General features: G+C 40.4%; 2 protein-coding genes across 2 annotated transcripts in view; one reads left to right on the top strand and one right to left on the bottom strand.

The window, feature by feature from the left end:
- Positions 1-23,607, top strand: part of NOSTRIN (nitric oxide synthase trafficking) — a 69,544-nt gene extending 45,937 nt beyond the window's left edge. Inside the window, exons 7-15 of the mRNA XM_011988160.1 lie at positions 2,328-2,453; positions 10,070-10,168; positions 10,265-10,390; positions 14,360-14,468; positions 15,691-15,779; positions 18,543-18,668; positions 19,820-19,934; positions 20,959-21,048; positions 23,386-23,607. Coding sequence (XP_011843550.1) covers positions 2,328-2,453; positions 10,070-10,168; positions 10,265-10,390; positions 14,360-14,468; positions 15,691-15,779; positions 18,543-18,668; positions 19,820-19,934; positions 20,959-21,048; positions 23,386-23,522 — 1,017 coding nt within the window. The 3' untranslated portion in view covers positions 23,523-23,607. The remainder of the gene's footprint in view (positions 1-2,327; positions 2,454-10,069; positions 10,169-10,264; positions 10,391-14,359; positions 14,469-15,690; positions 15,780-18,542; positions 18,669-19,819; positions 19,935-20,958; positions 21,049-23,385) is intronic.
- Positions 23,608-23,647: 40 nt separating this feature from the next.
- SPC25 (SPC25, NDC80 kinetochore complex component) overlaps positions 23,648-27,013 on the bottom strand; it is a 30,306-nt gene continuing 26,940 nt past the window's right edge. The window contains exon 7 of the mRNA XM_011988158.1: positions 23,648-23,948. Within this exon, the coding sequence (XP_011843548.1) occupies positions 23,938-23,948 (11 nt within the window). The 3' untranslated portion in view covers positions 23,648-23,937. The remainder of the gene's footprint in view (positions 23,949-27,013) is intronic.

Here is a 27,013-nt window from a genome sequence, read left to right as displayed (position 1 = left end):
CCACCATGCCCGGCTAATTTTTGTATTTTTAGTAGAGACGGGGTTTCACCGTGTTAGCCAGGATGGTCTCGATCTCCTGACCTCGTGATCCGCCCGTTTCGGCCTCCCAAAGTGCTGGGATTACAGGCTTGAGCCACCGCGCCCAGCCTGATGCTTTTTAAAGAATGGTTTAAAGACCATTTGCATCAGAACCATCAGAGGAGATATAGTCAAAATTCAGATTTTCTAATCCCCCTACAGATGTATGAAATAAGTATTGCTGTTTGTAGAATTCTGGAATTTGCAATTTTTACAAGCATTTCAGGTCATTTCTAAATAGAGTAAAATTGGAGAATTGGCTGGGTGTGATGGCCCACACTCATAATCCTAAAACTCTGGGAGGCTGAGGTAGACAGATTGCTTGAGCAGAGGAGTTGGAGACCAGACTGGGCAACATGGTGAAACCCCACCACTGCAAAAAAATACAAAAGTTAGCCAGGTGTGGTGGTGCATGCCTGTGGTCCCAGCTACTTGGGAGGCTGAGATGGGATCATTGCTTGAACCCAGGACAGGGAGGTTGCAGTGAGCCAGTGAGCCATGATTATACCACTGAACTCCAGCCTGGGTGACACAGCCAGACCCTGTCTCCAAAAAAAAAGAAAAAGAAAAAGAAAAAGGGAAAAGAAAGATATTGAATGCTTCAAAAATATATCTATAAAGTTGGAGAATAATTCATGCAATCCAACTTCTTTGTTTCTCAGAAACATGAAATCACTTGTCTGGGTATTTTAAGAATCAGTTTCAACTACCCTGGCCCAGGGAGTTTTGTATTACTGTACACTGATTTTCCAGAAGATTTAGTAATGAGAATGACAAATTTTGGTGATAGGCAAGAGGGGGCTCTTTGTAAGGGAGCAGATCATTGGGCAGCAGTATGAGAGGAAACCATCTATCAAGCTGTCCATAACTTGCAGTGAACATTGGGCATGTATTTCACTGGCAATAATTATACTGGCTAAATTTTGAGTGCTATGCCAGGTGTTGGGCAGTGTGCCATCTGCCTCATCTGTGTTACCTATGTCAGAGCCAAGGGAAATCTTCCCTTTTGCCCTGTGATGTTAGGCTAAAAATCACTGACAAGAGGCAGATGAATAGGAGAAAAGGCATACTGATGTATTTGATCATAGTTTTATGTGACATGGGAGCCTTCAGAAAAAAGATGCAAAGATACAGGGGAACTTGTCTATGTTTATGCTTAGGTTTAACAAAATGTAGAAATATTATGTACAAAAGGGGTGCAATCTGATGCTAATAGGCTGCATGGGGAAACCCAGTAAGGCCCTCTTTCTAGACTCTTCTTGGCCTCTCTGTGCAGCCTTCCTTCCTGCTGGGGATGGGGCAGGACCCTTTCTGGAAAAGGGGTCTTGTGACCTACAGTCAAACCAAGTCAGTCAGATAATTTCTTTATGGCCAGTTTTTACACAGAAAGGCAGTGGAAAAGTGGGAGTAATATTTTTAGATTTTTACGGCTGGCTTTGGAGAAAAGGGGTTCTGGTTTCTGTGACCTTCCTTGGGGAAGAGGGATTCTGGTTTCTACCAATAGCCTCCGGGGAGAACGGGAGTGAGAGATAGGAGGACAGAAGGTCAGAGAGAAACTTTTACTTCTGAGGCTGCTTCTGAGACCTTCATTTTTGTGGTATTGTTTTCTGAGTCCCAAGATGTGCCCGAATTCTCAAAGCAACCCAGTATGAGAAAACTGTGGCTCAGGAAGGTTAAGTAACTTGTTTGCAGCTAGGACCAGGACTCTTATCCTGGAAGTTTGATTCCAAACCTCTACTTCTGGGTTTATATAGTCAAAGTAAAATAATATTGCTAGATAGAACAGTAGCCAGACTCATTCTAAAAATTAGTTCTAAAAATTGTGTGATTCCACAAGTCTATACCTAACCTGGTAAGAAATGCAGGAGCCTGAAGGATTTACCAGATAAGACTATGGGATTCATTGGCCAATTGCAGTCTTGACCTGTACTGTCAATTCTCAAAAGCTGTGTTGTTTGACCTTCTCTGTGATTGTGTGAGTGTAGATAAATCACTTCCTATGTAAGGGGCTCAAGCCCATCAATGTGTAAGATTGGGGGAACCATACTGGAAGGCCCTTGGGTTTCCTTCAGGTTTGGCCATGCATTTTTTTCTGATAAAGATCTTTGGTTTTGTCAACTATAGTCACTGTTTATGACTGTACGTGAGAGGTGAGAAACATATTGAGCCACATACAATTTTTTCTATGGAATTATAAAGGGCTTTCTAAAATGTGTTAGTGAGTCTGTGACATTGATGTTTTACATTAGCTCCTCAATAAACTGACAAAATCAACTGAGAAGTTGGAAAAGGAAGATGAAAATTACTACCAAAAAAACATGGTGGGTTATTCTACCAGACTGAAATGGGAAAACACACTAGAGAACTGCTACCAGGTAAGTTATATATTCACATTTTTTTCTTCTTCTGTGGAGTTTTGTGTGACCTTGAAGATGGAGGTCAGATCTACAGTGACAAGACCTGCCCTCTGTCATAGCTATGAGCATCACACATATTGTGACTCTAGACAAACCACCTTTCCTCTCATTGTTTCAATTTCTCCATGGATACAATTACTAGTGACAATTTATTGAATTTCATTGGCCAGAGTTTCTGTTCCTAATTCTTAGTGAACAGGATAGCACCCAGCTAACTTCAAAAAGTGCTGTCAAAGTGAAGTGTAAATTAAGGATTAAGTGTTAGGTGGTTGGAAATTAGTTTTAGTCATGAGCGATGACTCACACAGTGATCGCTTATGGAGGTCAGGCATTGTGTTAGGCACTGGAGATACAGAACATTGAATAAAGTAACATCTCAATGCTTGAGATGTGTACATCTCAGTGGCAAAAGTAGACACATAAAGAAGGAATTGTGGCAAATTATCTGATAACAATAGGCAAAAGATGTCAGCAGGCACATCACAAAAGGAGAAATCAAAATAATCAATAAACCTATGAAACAATGCTAGATTATTTGGCAAAAATTAGAACTTGACAATATCAAGTATTGGTAAGGATGTTAGGAAACAAGAATTACTGTACCCTGTAGGGGGAATAATTTAATGATATTTGGTGAAACTAAAATAAGCATGTACTTACCACACAGCAGTTCCCTAAAGCAGTTTTTAGGCATATATCCTACAGAAAAATGTATACTTTTATTCCAAGAGTGATGCACAAGAATGTTTATTGCAGAATTGTTTATAATTCTGTATGCAATCTTCATACCCATCAAGAGAAGAATTACTCTTCAAAGATGCTCGCATTTGGAAAGCGAACTAATATCCATCGATGAAGTTAATTAAGACTATATTTAAACATGAGTTAACCTCAACAAACATGATGTTGAAGAAAAGAAACATACCACTTACACAATCTGTGTAAATTAAAATTCTTTTAAACTCATGTGGAAACTATACTGAGTTTATATGTGTGTGTTTGTAAACTTACACATATAGACTGTCCATGTATTCAGTGGCAGAAATGGAGCCCACGGTGGGAATACAACAGAACTGCCAGAAACAGCCACACAGCTTATGCACGGCCCTTGGTGAAGCAGTACAACCCCAGGCTCAACATGAATATGACCAAATTAAATAACTATCAATTCTGGAGAGTAAGAACATGCATATTTTGGTTTTATTTTTCCCCACCTGTTTTAAATTTTTTTTAAAAAAGTGTTTAAAGCAGATATGATTGGAGAAAGCCATGATCTAATGGCTAGCATGGAACAAGTGCTTGGTGCTCAGTGCTCCTCTTTTAGGCTGTGCTAAGCACATTCATGTGCTTCTGTTTTGTATTAATCACGACATTATGAGGACATTGAGGCTGGAAAGATGAAGCAATGAGCCTGAGATGGTTTCAAGATTCAGCCTGGACCTCTGTGCTATGCTCCTGCTCCAGTGAAAACTGGGAGAGCAAAGGCTATGTGGCAGGCGGAAACCCAAGGGCTGCATTTACATCTCTTGCAATTCAACCACTCAGAGCAGGATAGATTCAGAATTAGAGAAGAAAGGGGAAATTAAAGGAGATGAAAACTTGGGTCAAAAATAGGAACAAATGAGAAAAAATTCCTTAATTTACACCTTTAAACATAAGCTTCTGGTACTCTCCTTGCTTATGCTAGATAGATTTTAGATGAAGGTGATGAGAAAAGGTCAGGGATTTAAATTCTAACTTCATTCATTTGAAATCTGGCTCTGCAACCTGGGCTCTGATCTTGCCTCACCTCACCTCATCACTTCCTGATGGAGCCGTGGTCTTTCCACTGAGGACAGCTTCCTTGGATGGCCCTGTTAGGAGATGGGAGAGACATTTCTGCTCCCACTCCATCTTCCAGGCACCCACCCTTCAAGGGCTGTGAGAAAGATATTTCACCTCAGTGTCTCTATCCTCCTCACCCTTCTACCTACATCGCAGCAATGGGAGATAAATGGGTCCTACCTGGTGTAGCTGATAACTAGCTTACCTTCAATGATAAATGGGTCCTACCTGGTGTAGCTGATAACTAGCTTACCTTCAATATATGTTAGGGAAGGCTATGATTATCTTCATTATCAGAAGCTCTTACTACTCAGTTTCCTTTCCTCCTGATAAGATCCTCTACATCTTTCCCCTCCAACCACTACTCCCCCTTCTCAGCATTCTTAGAGTTTATATTGAAGCATCATGGAAATTATCTCTTTTCTTACAGTCTTCCAGATAGTAACAAGGTATACATTCATTTACATTTCAAAAGGCATCTTTCAACTTCAGCTCTCAAAATATTTAAGACCTAGTTTAGTTTCCTTCCTTCCTTCCTTCCTTCCTTCCTTCCTTTCCTCCCTTCCTTCCTTCTTTCTTTCTTCTTTCTTTTTTTTTCTTTTTTTATCCAAGTCACATGGAATATCTACTCATCATAATGTCCTTGAGGAAGAGCATTTTCTTTCTCCCCTCTTGTATCCTGGATTTTTGCTACCGCTATGCTGGAGGCCACCAGTGTTTCAGTCCTTCTCCTTTTTAGTTCAAACAGCTTCTCTTACCCCACCTTCCTCTGAGTTCTCTCCTGCCACCTGAGAGCCAGCTCAAGCCCATTAGACAAAACGTGTGATGACTTCTGTCAAGTCACTCTTGCTTCACTTGAACCTTCAATAATGATGCCCTTGGTTGGTATTTCCTGGGCTTGTGTATACTCAGTCTATACCAGCAGGTCATTGACTCACATATTACTCTATGAATGCCATATTTTGCATATGTTTATGACATTCAAGAGTCAAATGTTAGATTCATGAATCATATAACAAAAACAGCCTGAATTGACTCAAAGAGAAATTTTATTATAAGTGTTAGCAATGGAAATGGGACAGTTAGGGTCTCTCAGTTTCATTTTTTCTCCATTCTTTCACCATTCTTCTATAAAAATTGAATGTAAGAATTCATTTTAGGGTCCTACAAAGTGTCCTCTTCTTTCTTTTTACTCTACATGGTGGATTTACAAATTCTTTCAGAGAACATTCATTGAACTACATTCAAGGCAGTGTACTAGATACTGTGAGAAATATTGTAAAACCTCAACTGTGACCATAAGTAATGAAACCAATTCCACAAACCACATGTCAAAATTAGTCTTATTACTTCACAATCATGCTATGTTCTAGCCACATCCTACCCTCCAAGAAGAAACAATTCAGATGATAGAAATAATCTATATTTTTCACAATAATAGCCATACTACCAAGAATTACAAAGAATTAAATGCTTGGGACTGAAGTACTCACTCAAGGAAGTATTTTAAAAAGCCATTTGCGATATGTGTCAAGAGCCTTAAAAATATTCCCTTTCTCAACCAGTGTTCCTCCTCTAAATCCCAGAACACAGAAAATGATTCGAGTGGCTGTTTTCTCAGTTCTCCCAAGGATGGCACTTGAGTAGTCCCACTCTAGATGAGAGGAATAACAACTCGTTACATACAATGGACGCCTCAGGACAGTAGGGCTTCATTCTTTCCTAGGACTCTGTTGAAAAAGGTAATTTCCTTTCTCTAAATCTGTCTTGAGGAAATAGCTGACAAACCAGACACAGATTTCTATTTGAAACAAAAGTAAAAGTCAGGAAACATTGCAAATGTCCAACATTAAAGGGATGACTGAATGAATCACCACACGGCTGCACAATGGACGATTATGAAATAATTAAAGTGGTATTTTCAGAGACTAATGACACGGGAAACTGTTCACATGTATGGTTAAATGGGAAAACCAGGATTTCAAATTTGAATAATTTGATAGACAACTGGAAGATAAAATCGTACATATACACATACCTAGACTGAAATATATCAATATGTTAATAGCAGTCACCTCTGGGTGGAAGAATTATGATTTTAAAAATGTATTTTTTGTGGGCCTTTGTGGCCCTAGGACAATGTCTCAGAGCACCTGGGGTGCTTGTTAAAAGTCAGATTCCTGAGCGCTTCCCTAGACCTGGGAGCCTCTAAATCAATCAGAGCCTCTGAATGATTATAAAGAGGGGTCTAGGTATTCTAAAGTTTGAGAGTTCCTGCTCTAGAAAGAGCATATTTCTTTTATCTGTTCTATGACAGTCATTTAAATGAAAACAAAATCCCTTTGACCTCTTCCTGTAGTACCAGCCCAAAGGCTAGGACAGTGAGAACTGGAAGGAATGAATGAAGAACATAAATTGTCATGATGCTTGGGTCCCAAACAGGCTCTAAATCTGCTGAAATCTGAATCTTTCTGGATAACTCCTTGACCACACTTTCTTCATATGTACTATTGAGGTCCTCCAGAGTATCTGGCTTCTCTACCACTTATTTTATGTAAAAAGAACAAGATAATAGAAAGCAACAAATCATTAAATGAGTTATGGATCTCTCCTTTGCACAGTGGAATTTATTTCCTCCTCTTTTTATGAACAAACATAGATCATTTTAATGATTTCCCTGAAATGTAATTAAAATCTGTTAAGCATTACCATGTCACTAAGGGACACTGGTTATTCTAGTCTCAGATTGATGCTAGTGGTTCAGCACTTGTCAAAGTAAAGAAACACCTGTCCACTAGGGATGCAATATGTTCTAAAATGTGGCTTTTATTTTCTCTTGTCTTTTACTCATAGGCTAAAACAGAAGAGCTGCTTTCTAGATCTTTTTCTATAGGGTAAGGACTTCTTTGTGAAGATTGTCACATAGGAGATCCAAACAACTGAGCAGAATTTGTTTTACATATTTCTTATGAGGCATATCGATTCTGCCCTTTAAGAAGCAAAACATTTGATAGGCTGTTCTGTGTCTTTAATCCTTTGTCTGGGAGGCAGAAGGGCAGACAGACACATTCAAATGACTGGTGCCTCCAATTTTGTGAAAGCCTCAGGGGACTGCCAGCATAAACAAATCCATTTGACTCCCATTGACATATGAAAATTGGGCAGCTTCAGAGGCAACTAAGAAGACTGCCATGGGGGCAAGGTTCCAGGCTTCCAATCCAAATGTCAGGACACTTGGTACAAAATCTAAAGTTGCATGTGATTGGCACAGATGTTCATAGTTACTGCCTGAACCTGTTACTACTTCCATTTACAAGCAGTGTTCAAATGACTATATACCAAAAATCAAAATGTAGTATATACATACCATGGAATATTATTCAGCCAAAAAGGAAGGGAATTCTGGCACATCCTACAACATGGTTGAACCTTGCAGACATTATGCTAAGTGAAATAGCCAGATGCAAAAGAACAAGTAGTGTATGATTCCTCTTGTAAGAGGTACCAAGAGAAGTTAAATTCATAGAGACAGAAGGTAGAATGGTGGTTGCCAGAGTAGGCAGAGTGTAGGAAATAAGTTGTTTCATGGGTACAGTTTACTTTTGCAAGATGAAAAAAGTTCTAGAGATGAATTATGGTGATGGTTGTACAATAATGTGAATGCATTTAATGACACTGAAATAGATGCCTAAGGTGGATAAAATGGCGTGTCATTTTATGTAAATTTTACCATAATTAAAAGTATAAAGAAATTTAAAATAATTTTAATCACCATATACCATAAATGAATTAACAACACAGGGATATAGAAGAATACCCTACTGGATCAGGCCAGTGGGCTCCTGTAGGAATGCCAAAAGGTGAGCAAGGAGAACCCAGTGATCTTTGTGACTCTCCATTCTCACCTCTTGCACTGCCAAGGGCCTTGAGACATACCCATCTTTCTTCTTCCCTATGGTCGTGTTACCCACCAGTTTGCCTAACGCCTTGTTCATGAAAGATGATTGCTGGTGATCTCTGTGGGACGGAGGAGTTGGGATAGTGGTTATGAGAGCAACCGAGCTGGCCTTCTTTGGATAAAAGGATGAATGCCCAGGCCTTGTTTGTTTTTTCTCTTTCTTTTCTTTCTTTTTTTTTTTTTTTGAGATGGAGTCTCACTTTGTTGCCCAGGCTGGAGTACAGTGGCATGATCTCAGCTCACTGCAACCTCCACCTCTCAGGTCCAAGGGATTCTCCTGCCTCAGCCTCCTGAGTAGCTGGGACAACAGGCACGTGCCACTACACATGGCTAATTTTTGTATTTTTAGTAGAGATGGGGTTTCGCCATTTTGGGCAGGCTGGCCTTGAACTCCTGACCTCGGGTGGTCCATCCGCCTCGGCCTCCCAAAGTACTGAGATTACAGGCATGAGCTACTGCGCCTCGCCAGGCCTTGTTTTTACACATGCACACACACAAAAAAAAAGATGGGAAGAATTTTGTCTTGGACACCTGCCATCGCCATTAAAACCCAGACTCCCCTGGGCACATACCCAGCAGCCTTATGCTGCCCCCACATGGCCTTGGAATCTCCCTTGGTACTCTGCCTGACCCAGTCTTCTATAACAATGCTTAGTTGCTAAACCTTTCTGCCCTCTCTAAAAACCACCAGTCAGCAACTCAATTGGCAGGGATCTAATAAGTAACATTTTAAAATGTGTGTGTGTGTGTGTATATATATATATATATATATTTTTTTTTAATTTAATTTAATTTTTTTTGAGACAGAGTTTCACTCTTCTCGCCCAGGCTAAAGTGTGGTGGTGTGATCTCGGCTCACTGCAACCTCCACCTCCTGGGTTCAAGCGATTCTCCTGCCTCAGCCTCCTGAGTAGCTGGGATTATAGGCACACGCCACCACACCTGGCTAATTTTTGTATTTTTAGTAGAGATAAGGTTTCACCATGTTGGCTGGGCTGGTCTCAAACTCCTGACCTCAGGTGATCCTCCCACCTCGGTCTCCCAAAGTGCTGGGATTACAGGCGTGAGCCACTGCGCCTGGCCTCTAAAATGTTAATAGCTAACAAGGCAAATGTGATTCCTCTCACTTTGTTATTTACCCTTCCTACCTAAAAGTTGTAAGTCTAATAATGAAACTTCTATCATCTCACACAAAATAAAGAGGCTATGTGCCTACCTGCAAACAGTGGACTCTGACTCCCAGGCCTAATTTTAGGTAGAATTATGAATTGGTCAGGCTTTGGGATTATTCTCTTGTCAAATAATCTCCTTATACAGAGAATTTGTGGCTTGCCATTCTCTTCCCTGCAGAGACTAACAGAATGCCTGGAATGTACTATAAACAATTCTAAAACTATTGAGTGTCTCAATGCATTTCCAAGACATGGATATGGGCTTTCCCGGGCTTCATTCTCCTCTAGAATTCATAGATGTGTCTCAAATGCTTCCATTTCTTCTTTTCTCCCTCTTCCTTGTAAACTTAGGTAACCCACAGCATCTGCCTATATCCCTTTTGGGTCAAAAGAGCCTGGGGAAAGTGTGTGAGTTAAATCACTCTTAAAGGAGTGATTTAAGATACCAAGACACAGTTCTCTCCTGGAAATCTCCCTCCACTGTGGTTTGGATATGACATAGTCAAGAGGCTAATCATGAGACTTTGCTCAGTCTGTCTTCAGGTGTGTCAGTATTTGATAAGTGACTTCCGTTTTGCATAACAACCGGCTGATCTTACCCCAATTTTCATTCTTTTCAGAGCATTCTGGAGCTGGAGAAGGAAAGAATTCAACTTTTATGCAATAACTTAAACCAGTACAGCCAACATATTTCTCTTTTTGGCCAAACCCTGACCACAGTGAGTAGAGATGATCTCTCCATTTCTGGTATGCCTGGTAAGAAGGGGCAGAAACCTTTCTTCGACAACCTTATTCTGCTCCCCTTGGCATTGCAGTGCCACACGCAGATTCACTGTGCCATCAGCAAGATTGACATTGAAAAAGATATCCAGGCTGTAATGGAAGAAACTGCAATTTTATCTACAGAAAACAAATCTGAGTTCCTGTTAACAGATTACTTTGTAAGTATGAAATGGAAAAAAATAAGTTACATTAATGAAGAATCTTAGGTACTGAGGGACTTATATGGAAAAAATTGAAAGCAAATGCCATGTTTTATAAATGAAAATGATTTCTCATAGCCCATATAAATAAAAACACCCAGCGTTCTAGTTTACAAACTGGGCGATGGAAACATGTCTTTGGTATTTTCCAGAAGGAAAGAAAGTCAAGCAGGGTTTTAAACAGAATCTTCATATTCGGTCTTCTATAAAAGTATTGCCAGGTAGATATGTTTCAATGACCTATAATTAATCACTGTATATCACGTGGTGCTTAAATTCATTGTCTGCACAAATTGCTGTGCGACAAATCACCACCCCCCGCCACCGCCTTCCCCTGCCAAAATAATGGCTTAAAACAAACATGTATTATCTCATAGTTTGTGGGTCAAGAATTCAGTTGTCTTAGCCAGGTGTCTCTGAGCTCCTCCCAAGGCTGCAATCAAGGTGTCAGGCTGGGCTGCAGACACCTCCAGGCTCTTCCTGCAGAAGACTCACTTCCAAGCTGACTCACAGGGCTGTTGGCAGGCCTCCGGTCCTCACTGCTGTTGGTTGGAGATACCATTTTCTTGCCACATGGGTCTTTCCATGTCTCAGCCTGCTCCCCGCAGAATAAGTGATCAAGATAGAGCCAGAGTGCCCAATAAATTATAATCTTTCGTGAGCTAATCTCAGAAGTGACATCTCATCATATTCTATTTGTTAGAAGCAAGTCACTAAGTGCAGCCCATACTCAAAGGTGGGTGTGAGGCGAGATCACCCAAAGGCATGGGTTCTAGGAAGTGGGAGTCACTGTCAGTATTTTTCATGGTCCCTTCCCTTGAAAACCTTGGACCAGATAACCGGAGGCTTATTTTGAGGGCATTTGAGTGATTCTACTGTGGGTGTTTCGGCTGAAAACTGGTCAGTATCCCTGGTGAGAGCCTAAGCATGTTGCCTCTTTGCTATCTTGGGCAAATTATTTGTTCTTTTGGGTCAAGCCTCAAAGATTTTGGCCTCTGCTCCCCTCTTGATATTCTTAATTGTAGTGTTCTAGGAACTGATTATTAATTACCAAAATCTGCAGAAAGAATTCCTGATAGCGTTTCCCTGGGTCCTCTGCCATATTTTATTCAGGATTTCAAGCTCCAGATTAGGGGTGTCACTCTTCTCTGATACGGAGAACAAGCCCACTGATTATGTTCTCCATAGGGTTAGAAGTACAGCCAAAGCTGACCTTCCTAGACCTCTGATCAGGCAACAGGAGATGAGGGTAGAAGGGAGAGGCGGTTAGATCAGGCACAGCAGTAAATCCTGACTGGCTTTCCCTTTCCCTACCCTTCAGAGAGCAGCAAATGACCAGCTACTTTTTATTGAGTCTTTTTTTTCCTACCCTGGCAAAGGAGAAATATATTAGCAATATCAATGTCTGTTCAATGCAGAAACAAGGTAGAAATGGAAGTGGAAATGATTTGATTACAATGGGGAAAGCTCTTTTTTTCTTCCAAATAATAGGCAGGGCCTGAGATGGAAAAATATACAATAAAATAAATCTACTATTTTCTTCCAAAGAATAATAAAAATGCCCCTATCAAATAACTTGTCAGTAAAATGAAGATTATTCTCCTTGAAAATTTGACTAGGGTTCTACCAAAGTGTAAGGAGGCAGCCACGATGACTTCTCATTTATTGGCATGTTCAGGGAAATTTTTGGTTTCTATAAAACTTCACTGTATCAGAACTCACAACCATGTATCTGTCGTCCAAGAGAAAGGACTGTGTCTCAAAATGAGTGAATAGTATTTTCTTGACATCTTTAAGGCAAAGTACCCCCGTGTCTGACTTTATAGTCATTGTAAGTGTAGGTTGGTTTTTATCCAGTGTTACGAAATTTACATGGACCAGGGACAACAAAGAGACCAATCTGAGTGCAACACTTGGAGGGCTGGTGACCTGGTGAAAATACTTGTAAGGTTACCATAAATGCCGTTCAAAAGATGGTATCTCTAATTTTATATGCCTCCTCCAGTACTGACCTTCTTCCTAACAAATCTTTAGAAGAGAAGGACAAATGTGAGAGTTGAATGATGGCAATATACCCCATCCTGAAACTGACCCAGGAACAATCTATACCTGGAAATACATGTTTAAGCAAAAGATGTCCCCAAACAAACCAAGAGAAGCCTTGGACTGGTACGGGAGCTATGTGATGACTAACATTCCTTCAACAGGGAAGGACTAATGGTTTTAGTTAGGCATCTTAGCAGTTCAGTCAGAGTTTACTAGGGGGTGTGATGTCAGCTTGCGCCTCAGCTGTAGGCTGACATGTGAAAGGGTGGTAGAGAATTTGGGGTCAGCTTGGGCCTTCTTTTATTTATCTGTGTCACGGGTAAAATGAGGAAAATAAAACCAACCATTGAGTTGTAGGAGTTGCATATAATAAATAATATAAAGAAACTTTTATTTATTTATTTAATTATTTTGAGATGGAGTCTCGCTCTGTGGCCCAGGTTGGAGTACAGTGGCACAATGTCAGCTCACTGCAACCTCTGCTTCCTGGGTTCAAGTGATTCTCCGGCCCCAGCCTCCCAAGTAGCTGTGATTACAGGTGCACACCACCACACCCAGCTAATTTTTTGTATTTTTAGTAGACACAGGGTTTCACCATGTTGGCCAGGCTGGTCTCGAACTCCTGGCCTCAAGCAATCCACCCACCTTGGCCTCCCAAAGTGCTGGGATTACAGGTGGGAACCACTGCACCTGGCCTAGAATATAAAGAAACTTTTGTAATGTGCAATGCAAAATATGTAAATAAAATATTTTTATCTGTATATGTTTTTATAGAGGCTATTCCCTTTGCTCTAAATCCTCACACTTCTTGTTTGTGAAGCTCCATCTAAAGGTAATCTCTCAGCCGGGATCCTAATTTTTCTCCTTCCTTGTCAGAGAACCGGCATCCTCCCCTCCCACCTTGAGTCATTAGTTTCCCCTCTTTCTCCATAGGTTTCTGTCCCTCTGCCACACTCATGTTTAGCAACCTCCTCACTCCAACCCTACCATCCTATTCCTTTTTTTTATTCAATCCTTGAAATAATGCATGTGAAAGCTCAGATATCATGAATGATTCCTCATAGCCTATGTGATAAAATTCCTACATCAGCCCTAAAATCTAGCCTTAACTCCCTGAACAATTTTTTCTTCCACTATTTTTTTGCTCATGCAACAGGTGTCCTTATTGTTCCTGACACATTTCCCACAGTCCTCCCTCAGCCCTTTGCTCTCGCCATTTCTCCTGTCTGGAGTGCCCTTTGCCATCTTTCCTTGACTAGACAGTTAACATCTTCTTGCCTCCTTGAAGCCGTCAGCTGCCTCCACTTGTGGTGTCTGTACCATTCGTGAATGCATGTGGTCTTGTATTGCTAGTTTCTTTCATGTCATGCTTCAAGGCCTAACTAAATCATAAACCCATTCTGCGCAGAGCATATGTGTTTTAGCTCACATCTTCCCAGTACTGAGCCAACACAGAACTCAGTCAAAATGTCTTCCACTCCTGAGGCAGTCATAGCCCGAAGCACATACATGATATTACATTTGGGCCATTAAAGGACTCTAACTTGAACAAAGGTAAATAAGGAAGCAGTAAGTATACAACAAATAGATTTATCAAGAAAATGAAATAACTGTAGCAAGGGTCCGTCCTCAAAGAATAATTTGCTGTATTAAAAAGTGCTCGGCCATGTGACTTACAAGTTGTGAACAAGGAGGTATTTTCTTATTCATCAGGTCTAGAACAGGTAGAACGATGTATGTAAAACTGAAGATTATCCTGCTTAAATTTTTTTTTTTTTTGTAAAGTTAAAATTAAATGCAGCCAGTGGAAGTCTCAGTATGGACAGGGAATAGCAACTCTTACTTCTTCCCCTTGTTAGACATCCTTCTTTTTTCCTAAAGGAAGAAGATCCTAACAGTGCAATGGATAAAGAGAGACGAAAGTCTTTAATAAAACCAAAATTATTGAGACTGCAGAGAGACATTGAAAAAGCCTCAAAAGACAAGGAAGGTGTGTAACCATCTCTTTGAATGGCCAGAAAAAGGACCATATTATGCTCAGAGGTTTCATTCGGAGTTAGGATTAATCTGCTTTTGCTATTTGGCAGGGGTCATCTCATTTAAAGAACCATATATCAAACTTAAATTGTGTGAATAAAAAAAAAAAGAAGAAGAAAGCCAAAAAAAAAAAAAAAAGGAAAATCACATTTTGGTCTGTTTATGAAACCTATATAAGTATTATACTACTATTTTCAGAAATGTAGCATTTTAACTGTGTTTCTGAAATTGGCTAGAATGAGAAATAATGTTTGGTTTAGAACATGGTAAACCAGCTGTGCACAAGAGTTTTGGAGGATTTTTTTGGTTTGTTTCTTTTGACTTTTGAAACAACGTAAAAATCATTCAAATTAAATTCTGTACGTAGAAGTTAGGCATATTAGAATGTGAAGCAGCTCTAAAGCAACATGGATGACAAAAATGACTCCACATTCGTGGATCTGATGTCTACACAGTAGCTTGTTTTATATGGATCACAATAACTCATTGCAATGGAATACTAGAGAGCAAATTCAAGATAGAAAATATTTAGTGATGTGAATACCATAATGAGGAAGAAGCCAACATTGTGTAAATGTTAGCAATCGCTAGAATGGGTCAACTGAAAGAAATTCAAAGTCTCATCTGGAAACATAACAATCAAGATGCTTTAAGCACCAGCATTTCTCAAATTTCATTAAGTGAAGAGAAAGGTAAACGAACAGTTCATTTATCATTCAGTCAGATTTATTAAGAACTACCTGCAGAGACTCCCTCAGCCATTTAAGAAATCCTACTGGTGGCTGGGTGCTGTGGCTCATGCCTATAATCCTAACACTTTGGGAAGCCAAGGCGGGTGGATCACAAGGTCAGGTGTTGGAGACCAGCTTGGCCAACATGATGAAACTGTGTCTCTACTAAAAGTACAAAAATTAGCTGGACATGATGGCACACACCTGTAATTCCAGCTACTCAAGAGGCTGAGGGAGGAGAACTGCTTGAACCTGGGAGGCAGAGGTTGCAGTGAGCCAAGATCATGCCACTGCACTCTAGCTTGGGTGACAGAGCAAGACTCCGTCTTAAAAAAAAAAAAATCACTGGTATCACTCCTAGGCTTCCTTTGAGAGTGACTGACTCCCAGCTGTGTCCCACTGAGACAGTGTGAAAGGTGACTGAGAACATTATTTCATTTTCAGGCCTGGAACGAATGCTTAAAACATACTCCAGCAACTCCTCCTTCTCTGATGCAAAGAGCCAGAAAGACACAGCAGCGTTAATGGATGAGGTAAATGTTTGCAGAGTGCAGTTTCCTAGATTTAGTGATGAAAGGGTTATTTTTAGAAAACTTGTTTCTGGTCCGCTTGGCCTTGTTTGCCTTTCCTTTCTCATGACATAGAACAATCCAGTGGGAGAGCTTATAAGGTCAGCTTCATAAGTCATTTGAGGGATCTGGAAAAATCCAACTACCTAGAAATGTTTGCTTTGGTGTCCTAGGAAGTGTGTCTAAAATAGTATTCTCTAAAACAGTCATTCTTTAAGGGCCTAGAAAACATGTGCACTTTAACCCAGTTAAGAAAAGTGACAGGAAATACAGGATCTGCATTCAGAAAGGCCTGTATTTAGATTTAGTTCTGCTGTTTACAGGGACCTGGGGCAACTTTAGTGTTCTCATCTGCAAAATGGGGATATTGGTACTAACCTCATGGGGTTTTTATGAGAGTGAAATATTATTTAGTAAATGCTAGCACAATGCTCACAGGAGGAGCTCAAAAACTAGTAATTTTTATTAAGACAGTATTTTCCATTCATCCCTCTGCTGATCTCAGTTATCGGAGAATAACAGGAGAAAGGAAAGACGTGGCTGCACAGAGGGAAGAGGGCTGTCTGGGGTGTGAGGCAAAATCTTGGGAAACCAGGAGCAACTTTGGAGGCGAAGTTCTTTGAGGGTGGGAATTGGGGTGGGGAGATGGTAGAAGAGGCAGGGAGGTGGGCCTCCTGGCCTTTGTGCTGAGCGTGTGAACTCTAGCCCCAAAGACATTCGTGGGGACTGATGGACATTTTGGCCACTTCAGAGGAACCCACATGAAAGGGGTAGTTAACAAAAAGCTGATGAATTTTACATAGGAATAAAAATGAACAGATACATAGCACCAGTGTGCAACATATGGGTTTCTGCTGTGATTAGAGATCAGGAGTGGACTGGGGTTAATCTGAGACTCATTTAAGGAGATAAATTTTTTAGCATTGTTTTGAAGGATACAGGAATCTGGGTGTTTTCTTTTTCTTGCTTATAGCCTAACTTTCTTGTGAATGTAGGTACCTGATAATTGTACCCAGATTGGCAATTTCAATAGTTCTTTGGTGAAAGAAGACAGATGCAGTGAGGTATCGCTGACCTAGTGTTTAGAAAGGCTTTCTTGAGTAGGGTGCTGTTGCAGAGACAAGCCTGACACTTCTCAGGAAAAGAAAGGCCTGCATTGTGTGCACTTGGGAACAGCGGTCTAACTTACCTGCAATGACCTGTGGCTACAATTTTTATGAAATTATAAAACAGACTGTAGGACATTTTCTGTGACCGCACAAACTGTTAACTATTCAATGCAAATAACATGTGCCAAAATAAAGTCATAAAAAGCATTTCATGATGCCATTGGGTTATACATTTATTCCTTTGGCTGTCCTTGCACAATTTTGTCATTGTCATTACCAGCATACGTGTATCAGGGTCATCTGGGTCCTCTTGCCTGAAGCATACAGTGGAGGACAAAAGGAGGGAGAGGATCTGACCCTGGAACTTCTGGTGTTTATGATCCGGTGAAGGAGCAACTGTGAACCTTTAAGTGATGACTGCCAAATATCCGCATGATTTCATTACACATGCTCTGCATCTGGGTAGACAGAAACTAGTGATACTGTTAGATTTTGTGTCACCCAGGGAAGGTTTCTAGGATGAGGAAACTTTTATTTAAATTCTTCCTTATTTCACTGTATCTTGGTCCTTGAAGTGCCATATTTGAATCAAGAATGTTCACAAGCAATGTCAGAGGAGAAATTGTTGAGAAAATTGGAGGCACTTAGATTAAATACTGTCTTTAGATACCAGAAAGAGGGCCACATACAAGAGGAACTAGATGTGCTCTATGAGACTATCAAGTGAAGGTCTAAATAGAAGGCATGGGGGAGCTTTTAGTTTTGTCTTAGGTAAGCCTGCACCACAATGTAGTGGATTCCTCCAACGATTAGAGACCTTCTCCATCAACTGGATGTCTTCTGTCCATGGTTGTGACACCCTGGCAGGGATATTAGGGTTAAGGAATTCCCATGCTGGAGGTGTAGGGGAGAGAGGGATAATGGTGATGAGGGGGCTGGATAAGCAGGACCCTTCCAATGCTTAGATTCTGTTATTTAATTCACTTTGGCTGGACCCAGCCTGACAGGGTAATTATAAAGTTTCTAGTTCAAGGTCAAATCAAGAACAGACAGAGACTAGGAGTGTATCTTTAGCTTGATTTATTATTTTTATACTCAAATACCCTAGAATATTGTTCCCAGTTTCCAGAAGTATTCCTGTAAACTTTGTGGGTAATATGAGACTTCACCTTCTCAAAGAACAAACGAACTTCACATTCAATTTCATTTGATTCTATTGATGTTAACTCAATTCTGTTCACAATATTGAGCACTGATGGCTCACTTTCTTCACAGACCACCAAAAATCTACCTTCTACAATCAACACTTACTCCCTTTCTCATTCCTCAGCAGAAAATTGAGTCAAAGCTCTTCATTGCCATAAAATACTATTACCAAGGTTTCCTGTTTACCCCAGAGTACAGAGTGAGACACACTCAACAACTAAAACCACCGTCTAGACTGCTTAAAGAGTTTATTCCCCCATTTTTTTTCCTTCGGCATTTTCTATGAATAGCTGTATGAGTTAAATGCGTACTTTTCTAACCTTTGTTATTTTGAAAGTTATTCTGATACGCCTGTACAGTTGTGCCTCATTTACTAGAAATTTGCTCACATGGCCAAATGATGTATCCACAGAACAATTTGAAACTAGACCTTTTGGAAGCAAACTCCTACAAACTGTCATCAGTGTTAGCAGAACTTGAGCAAAGACCTCAACCCAGCCATCCTTGCAGTAACTCCATCTTCAGGTGGAGGGAAAAGGTAACATTCAAGGAGACTGGTTGTTAGTTCTTGATTGGGCCTGCTGGGTGGAGTGGCTTAAAGTAGCATCAGGGCAAAAAAAGATATTAGGAATTCTATGTGATATTAATATTCATACACTTAATAAGATAAATGTTTTTATTTCTTTTGAGCACAACAAGAGCTAGACACAACCGAATACACTCTGTGTACACCAAACTTCTATGAGGAGCTAAAAAACACTTTCAATGTCTTCTGGCTCATCATACCTGAATTTTATCCTTTGGAAGTGCTTTTACAGTAAAATTTCTATTAAATTGTATTAGTCTCATCTGTTTAACATGGTGCCTAACGCAGATAATGCATCAGTACAGCTCTGAAATTCACATACACCTATTTTCCTAGTGCTGCACTCCAGGAGTGGATGAGCAGGTGAACGTACATGGCAGCTATTGCTTGTGGTTACTGATCAGAAGGGGGAGCCGTAATCATCTTGTGAAGGGACGGTTTTCTAAGAGGCTCAAGAGCTCAAAAACAATCTCAGTCATTTAGAGGGTTGTGATCATTTCACTTGCATTAAGCCAACTAAAGTTGTATTTGTAAATGTAATGTTATGAATGTTACTATTTGACCTAGACACACAGGTTAGAATTGGAAACACAGGCTATAAAGTACAGTAATTGTTTAATTTTGAAAATATTAAGGCTTCAACTCAAAACTGAAACACAGTAGGGCTTAGAAATCTATTGAATTATTTATACCCCTCAGTTTAAAAACTTCCAGTCCAGGCGCAGTGGCTCATGCCTATAATCCCAGCACTTTAGGAGGCCGAGGTAGGCAGATCACCTGAGGTCAGGAGTTCCAGACCAGCCTGGCTGACATGGTGAAACCTGTCTCTATTAAAAATACAAAAATTAGTCAGGCATGGTGGTGGGCACCTGTAATCCCAGCTACCAGGGAGGCTGAGGCAGGAGAATCACTTGAACCCAGGTGGTGGAGGTTGTAGTGAGCTGAGATCATGCCACTGCACTCCAGCCTGGGTGACAGGGCAAGACTCTGTCTAAAAAAAAAAAAAAAAAAATCTTGAAGAAAACAGCTACAGAAGAGTTAATTTTCATGAATGTTTATGATAATCGTGTTATAAAATATGACTTTTTATACCATTTGAACAGGAGCATACTCATAGCTATGTGAAAATATCTCGGCCTTTTTTAATGAAGAGATTAGAGAGTATTGTGAGCAAAGCATCTTCTGGTGGGCAGAGCAATCCAAGTTCTTCAACTCCAGGTAATCCCATGCCCACAATCCTTTTGGCCTGGGTCCTACTGGCAGGGCACATTGCTACATTTAAACTTTATTTTCAGAGCCACTTTGATCTGTATCTGTTTAAGGAAATTTATATTTCCATCGGGACTGATTAATTTGTTAGACTCTGTAGCTTTATGTAAAAATGGGAGAAGTTAAGAAGAATAGAGGGTTGGGAAAGTATTTTATAATATGAGAAGTTGCCTCAGATATCAGATGGCTGGCATCCACCTTATTCAAATGGCCTGTTATTTGCCATCCACATAATCACACTTAAACCATTGTGAGGAGCTTTGTCACTCTGTCTCCATAGCCTCCTCCAAACTCCCATAAGAAGCCTGTCCTCTCTGCGAGACACATAGTGATCCAGGTGGTTTGCCAGGGCTTGGACTCATGGCCTACAAACCCCCATTAGCAGTCATCTGACTTCAGTCATTCGTGCACCCACACACCACACTGCTCTTCATCTTTCAGCATACACACACATGTCACTGTCCCTGCATGTTCAAGTATAATTACCATAATCTTGACTATCTAGTTTTTTAAATTAGAAATTGGTTAAAAAAAAAGAACTTCAGTAAAACCAGGACATTATGGTTCACACGATGTATTAAGGAGTCACTGCTGCATTGTTTGAGAAACAGTTCCATACACAGCTAGGGATGATAACATGCACATGCCCCAAATATCCCCTATTTATATCTGAATGGCAAAACTGGTGAATGTTTTCTAAAACATGCATGCAATGTTTTTCTCTAGACTTACTATTTCATGTATTATAATATAGTTTTTGATTATATAACATATGCAGTCCATACATATAGAAAGTGCATCATAAATGGTTTTTGAATCAAGGAATGAAATTATGTAAAATTACAAACTTTCCTTTTGAGAAAAATTTAATATATTGAAACTCTGCACCACACTGTTAAATAACCAAAGAGCTTCAGCTCATATTCATTTGCCTGCTAACACAGCATAGTAATTACAGCTTAATCTATTTCAGTCCCTGGTGCAGCCCAGCTCAGCAGCAGACTTTGCAAGGCCTTATATTCTTTTCAAGCCAGGCAAGATGATGAGTTGAATTTGGAAAAGGGTAAGAATCATTCTCAAATATTTTAATTGCCTTCCCATATTGAGATTCTTAGCATGAATAAAACCCTGTCTTAGTGTGGCAGCCTTAAGAGTTACTACCATGTCAAATCAGTTCACCCTTCTTGAAAGATAAGCACATCTAAAACAAAAGCTCGCATAATGATAATAGCTAACACTTACTCTGTTTTCTATGTGCCAGACATTGTTGCAGGCATATTGTCCAATTTAATATTAATGAAATCTTTGGAGGGTTTTATTGGTTATTCCCATTTCATAGCAGAGGAGACTGACACACAGAAAGGTTAGGTGCTTTGGCTAATGCCACAGGCTGTGGCAGCGCAGGATTTGAACTTGGAAACACAGCCATACTCCTAATCACAATGCACACTGGGGTAGAATGTCAGTAATGGAAAGTGATTAGAGGTGTACCCCACCTTTTTATTTTTTAGAAGCTAGACATGCAGGAATGTGAAGTGACTTCCTCTCTCAACTTAGTGAAAGTGCAAATTCTAGAACCTAGGTCAGCTGACTCCCAGCTTAGTGCTGGTCTCACTTCTCAGAAAAGCTTTTTATGTCCAGTCTAAAGAGTAAGACCCCCTTCTTTGTGTCACAGAGTTTTACTTAACATGGAAAGGTGTTATATAGTGGCTTTATAATATAAACCACAACATTATTAAAGAAAAAAGTCTCCAGCGTCAACCTTCATTATATGTCCAGTTAGAAACCACGTTTGGATGTTAGTGCTAAGACAGAGATCTGGAAACGGAAGGGTTAGTGAGAAAGAGTAACGTTGTGGGAGAAAGCATATTATCCAAAACAAGAACACGGCTCCCAGAGCCAGTGGAAAATCAAGATACATTTTGTAGCCAAACGACAAGGACACCGCACATTTGCTATTTATTGGGTGTTTCCTTTGCAGCATTTGCCAGTCATCTCTCCCCAGGCAATTACTTTTCTTCCTATGTGAATAAAAGACATACTTCCCAGATGCCACCTAGAACCCATGGATGCTGCATTTGAGTTATATCATTCACAATAAATTGATTATCTTGTTTTCAGTTCTCTGCTGGTTGCAAAGCCTGCTTACACTTTATATTCTAAGTAGTTTCTTTCAATGAAACACGACATTAGAGGCTTAGGAAAGCTGGCAATACAATTTGAAATCATTTGTTGGAATTCTTGTTAATAGATTATGTCAATTTACTGACCTGAGAGAACCCATTAAAGGCAGAACTTAGAGACTGAGAATGATCTCCTTTAAGAATAGCGATTTATGACTAAGAAAAGACAGAAAAGGAGTTAATAGTCTCCTTTGTCTTAGAAAGAGAATTGCTGAGTAAGAGTGAAGGGAAGACTGAAAAATCACCTCAGAATGACGCTAAAGAAAAAGAAGCTCTTGGATCCTGAAGGGGGCAGATCTTTCTACTTTTATGACAAGAGCCATGTTTCTTGTCCAATTTGCTATGGAATTCTCTTTATTTGAATCATTGCTTTAAAAAATATTGTCTCCAAATTGATGTTGTATTAAAGTTGGCTAAGTTGTTGAACGGGGAGTTACATTTCTATGCAAAGTTGTGAGTTAAGCTTTTGGACTATGAAATCAGGTATAATGCAGAGGCATTGTCTTGATCTTAGGAAAACACTGTTGGTGAGACATACTTATAGCAGCCAACATGCCAAAGTATCATAAACACCAGCATGTGAAACCCTCAAAGTATGGACACCAAGAAAGACTTTGGTGACAGTCCATCAGCTACATAGAAAGTGAGCCAGGCAGCGTAAGGATATATGACCCAAGGTGATTTTTTTTTTTTTTTTTGAGACAGAGTCTTGCTGTGTCACCCAGGCTGCAGTACAGTGGTGTGATCTTGGCTCACTGCAACCTCCACTTCCCGGGTTCAAGTGGTTCTCCTGCCTCAGCCTCCTGGGTGGCTGGGACTACAGGCGTGTGCCACCACACTCAGCTAATTTTTGTATTTTTAGTAGAGATGGGGTTTCACCATGTTGGTCAGGCTGGTCTCGAACTCCTGACCTTGTGATCTGCCCGCCTTGCCCTCCAAAGTGCTGGGATTACAGGTGTGAGCCACCACACCCGGCCAATCCTGTTTTTAAGCAATTATTTTATCTCAGTTGTTCATTATCTTACTCTTTTTAGTATCCTCTGGATTATGCCTGCTTTATACACAGGTGTTTGATACATTTGGCTTCATCTGAATCAAGTGCAGAAAATGACACTACCAAGTAACTCCTTGAAGCAGAACCTCCTTAAAACTCTTATCAATCGGGCTGAAGCATGTGTTCATATTGCAGAGACCCATTTGTCTGTGTATTTTCACAGGTGACATTGTGATTATACACGAGAAAAAAGAAGAAGGATGGTGGTTTGGATCTTTGAATGGGAAAAAAGGCCATTTTCCTGCCGCTTATGTGGAGGAGTTACCTTCAAATGCTGGCAACACAGCTACAAAGGCATAAAACAAGACTCTGAACATACTACCTTCACACTCTGTAACCAACAATACAATGTGGTTCAAATAAGAATAAAGTGCTATTATCTTTACAGGTTTTTCTTTTGAAATGAATGGAATTTTACCTGCATGTCACAGCACTTTGCATTCATGATTATTAGCTTGAAACAGTCAGCTAAAAGATGGATGGGTGGAGACAGACAAGGAAGAGGCTCCTTGGTTCCTAGAGTTTCTGAATTCTAGGAGACCCTAGAGATGATCCAGTATAACCCCTGGTGTCACAGAAAGAGACTGAGTCCAAGGTGGGTTCAGCTGCTTGCCTGAAGTCACAGAGTTATCTGGTAGACAACAGCAGTGAGGACTTAGATGTCTTTTTCCTCTGGATTTGGGTGGCAACAGAGCACAGCAGGCCTACGAGGGGGTCAAGCAGAGCCTGGGAAATGAGGAATACAGATCAATTCCAAGCAGAGAGACAGGCAATCAAAACACCAATGAGATCAACCCAAATTAGGGGATGGTAGGATAAAAGATCCAAAGAAAGGGTGGTAGACAAAGGTCCAGCTCCCAGGCTGAGGGCCTCGGGGCAGAATGCAGTTTCATCCTAAGCCAATGATCTTCTGAGGCAGTTGCTTCATATATACCCCCTGCCCACCACCAGAGCTGCTCTTAGAGTGAGATCAGGTGTGAGCCAGAGATGGCTAGAGATATGAGAACAAGAGCAAATTGGACAGGAAAGGGCTAGGAGGGAGATAGTGCCCCAAATTTCATGTCTTCTTGCCCATCTGGAAACCTCATTTACCAATTCAGAAATAAGGAATTCTGTACTTCCCAACTAAGTCATTATGGACGGAATATCCTAAGCAGCTTCCTAATGGAAGGACTTTAAATGATAGTGGATTTCTAGTTTGAATGGAAAGTTCAGGAAACCAATCTTCACTATCAAAATGGAATATTTAGGGTGAAGAAAATTTATGGTACTTCCTCAAATGACCCATCATGGGCAAAGGTTGGGAATGAGAGAGGCTAGGCCCCGAAACTACTTCCAAGGGGAACAGTTGAGAGTGAAGAGAAATGTTACAGCAGCTTCTTTCAGAAAATGACCTAAGTTGGCCTGGAGATCTCACACTCCATTGATTGGAAGGTCATGGTCTTCATGAAACTGCTGGGTATGTTTTTACTCTTGTGCCAAATAGGCTGTCCTTTAGAACTTCAATACAGGCATTAAAGGAGTAATTAAAATCCATCCCATTACTCTCCTGCCCCTGACCTCTTTTTTTAAAAAATTCATCAAATTTTATACTTTCAAGAAGAAATTTTTCAAACTGAGGACTATATTTTGCAAGTCTGTACCATTACACTCCTATAGCGGAATATAAGTAACACAATAGATATTTAGATACAGATATTAGAGCTGAAGGAGCGCAAGTAAAATTTGTTATGTGAGACGTAACTTACAGCCCAGAACAGCTCAGACGTTTTAATGCCATCCTTAATGGTGTCTTAATGAAGGCTTTCTGCAAGTAGAAAGTTGGCTGGATAATAGGCCATTAGACCATGAACAGAGATTTTAAATTTATATTTCCTTTTCATCTTACTTCTTTCCATTAAGCCTTGATGGATAAAAAATTATGTAGCAATTGACTGCAGCCTACACCAGACCATTTTCTGTGGAGAAAATCATCATAATGGTAGTTTGACCCTAAAACTCTTTGAAAGTAATTTTCAAAGAAAGACATCTTTTTTTCTTCATAAATCAGTTGTGTTTTATGAAAACATAAATGGTTCCCCTGCTTTGGAATGTTGCTGCAAATTATTTTTGCATCTGACATATAACTTTTAAGCTTCAAAGAAATACTATAAACTAGATGAAATACAAATATAATTGGATATAGCGGACTTGTTGAGTATCTTTTTAGTAGGGCAAGAACTTTCTGATTAGATAGATGGGGATGATACTCCAGAAAGATTTAGTGCATATTGTGGTGAACATTAATTATGGGCTGAAGTCTCCTATATAGAATAACTTTAATGTTAGTGCTTTAAAACTATTAAATGGACTTTCATAATTATACTCCACTAAGTTTTGTATGTCAGGAAGTTTTTAGTACCATTGACAACCTGAAATATAGGCCGCAGAGGCCGATATTGAGCACATTGATGTTACTCTATTTTAGCTCCTTTCTAGTAGAGGAAAAGCTGACATATCCATCATGCTATCAACCAGAAAGATTTACTAATTTCATTTTTTTGCATTTTCACTTACCCATAATAATTAATATGCCTAATGACAAGGCATTTTAATCACTTAAAGTGCCTTATGATTCATCAAAAATGTAATATTCCGTTTGGGGGTAAATGTTATTGTATAGTATTATAAAACTTTAACTGATCAGTAATTTGAACACAGTTTAATTTTGTTCTCCCCCAAGATAAAACCCGTCCCCTCCCAAAGCCTTGACGGCCTTGAGGGGTAATCAGCCTGGCTGGGAGAAAGAGAAGTGGGTTAGATCAAATAGCGGCACACCCTAGTGTCCTCTGCAATCTCATACAGGAAGATGGGCTTGGGGTTGCGGGGCATGAAAAGGTGGGGTTCGGACTGGGCATAAGAAGGCGGGACTCAGACTTGGGTCAGAGAGTGGGGACACAGCAGAGACGAGCAGAAACCTTTTGCAGAGAGAATGCAGCTACCTGGATAGAGCTGAAGATGATGGATGAGGGGAATGTCAAAGGTCCCAGGATGCTGTGATCCAGCACGGAGGATCTGGATCCCTGGACATTCAGCTGAGCAGCAATGGAGACAGGAGTGAGAAAACCAGTGAGCTAGAGAATCCAGGTTGTGTTTATACAAATAGGAGGTCAGTTCCGGGAAAGTAATGGGAAGTATGGGTGCTTGAGATCAGGGAAATCCTGCCGAAGGGGCAGAGCCCTAGGGATACTAACTGGGTCAGGGGGTCAGAGGAATAGAAGGAAAGCAGCTTTGCTCTGAGGTTGGAGTAAATGGACCTACAGAGAATTAGGGTGAAAACCTCTTTCTCAAAGGAACTATGGAATTGGAGAAGCAGACCTAGGAGGGGAAGCAAACTGAACTGGTTGGAGACAAACTTTGGTTTTAAAGCTCAGGACTAACAGAGGGCTCTGGGTCAACAAAGGGAATCATATCAAGGAGCACCTAGAAGCATGCCACGTATATGGGGAAACTGAGCTTTCCTCACATGGGGCAAATGGGAATTGCTTTGTTCAGTGATTCTTCCAGTGTGGTGCCTGGACCAGCATACTCCTCACACCAGAAGTAGTCTTGGCCGGCCATGGTGGCTCACGCCTGTAATCCCACCACTTTGGGAGGGCAAGGTGGGTGGATCACTTGAGGTTAGTAGTTCAACACCAGCCTGGGCAACGTGGCAAAAACCTATCCCTACTAAAAATACAAAATTAGCCAGGTGTGGTGGTGCATGCCTGTAGTCCCAGCTACGCAGGAGGCTGAAGCACAAGAATGGCTTG

Source organism: Mandrillus leucophaeus, unplaced genomic scaffold, assembly GCF_000951045.1.
Source record: "Mandrillus leucophaeus isolate KB7577 unplaced genomic scaffold, Mleu.le_1.0 Scaffold324, whole genome shotgun sequence".
Classification (NCBI taxonomy): domain Eukaryota; kingdom Metazoa; phylum Chordata; class Mammalia; order Primates; family Cercopithecidae; genus Mandrillus; species Mandrillus leucophaeus.
The sequence above is the reverse complement of the archived record's forward strand: the minus strand, read 5'-3'. Positions and strand labels throughout refer to the sequence as shown.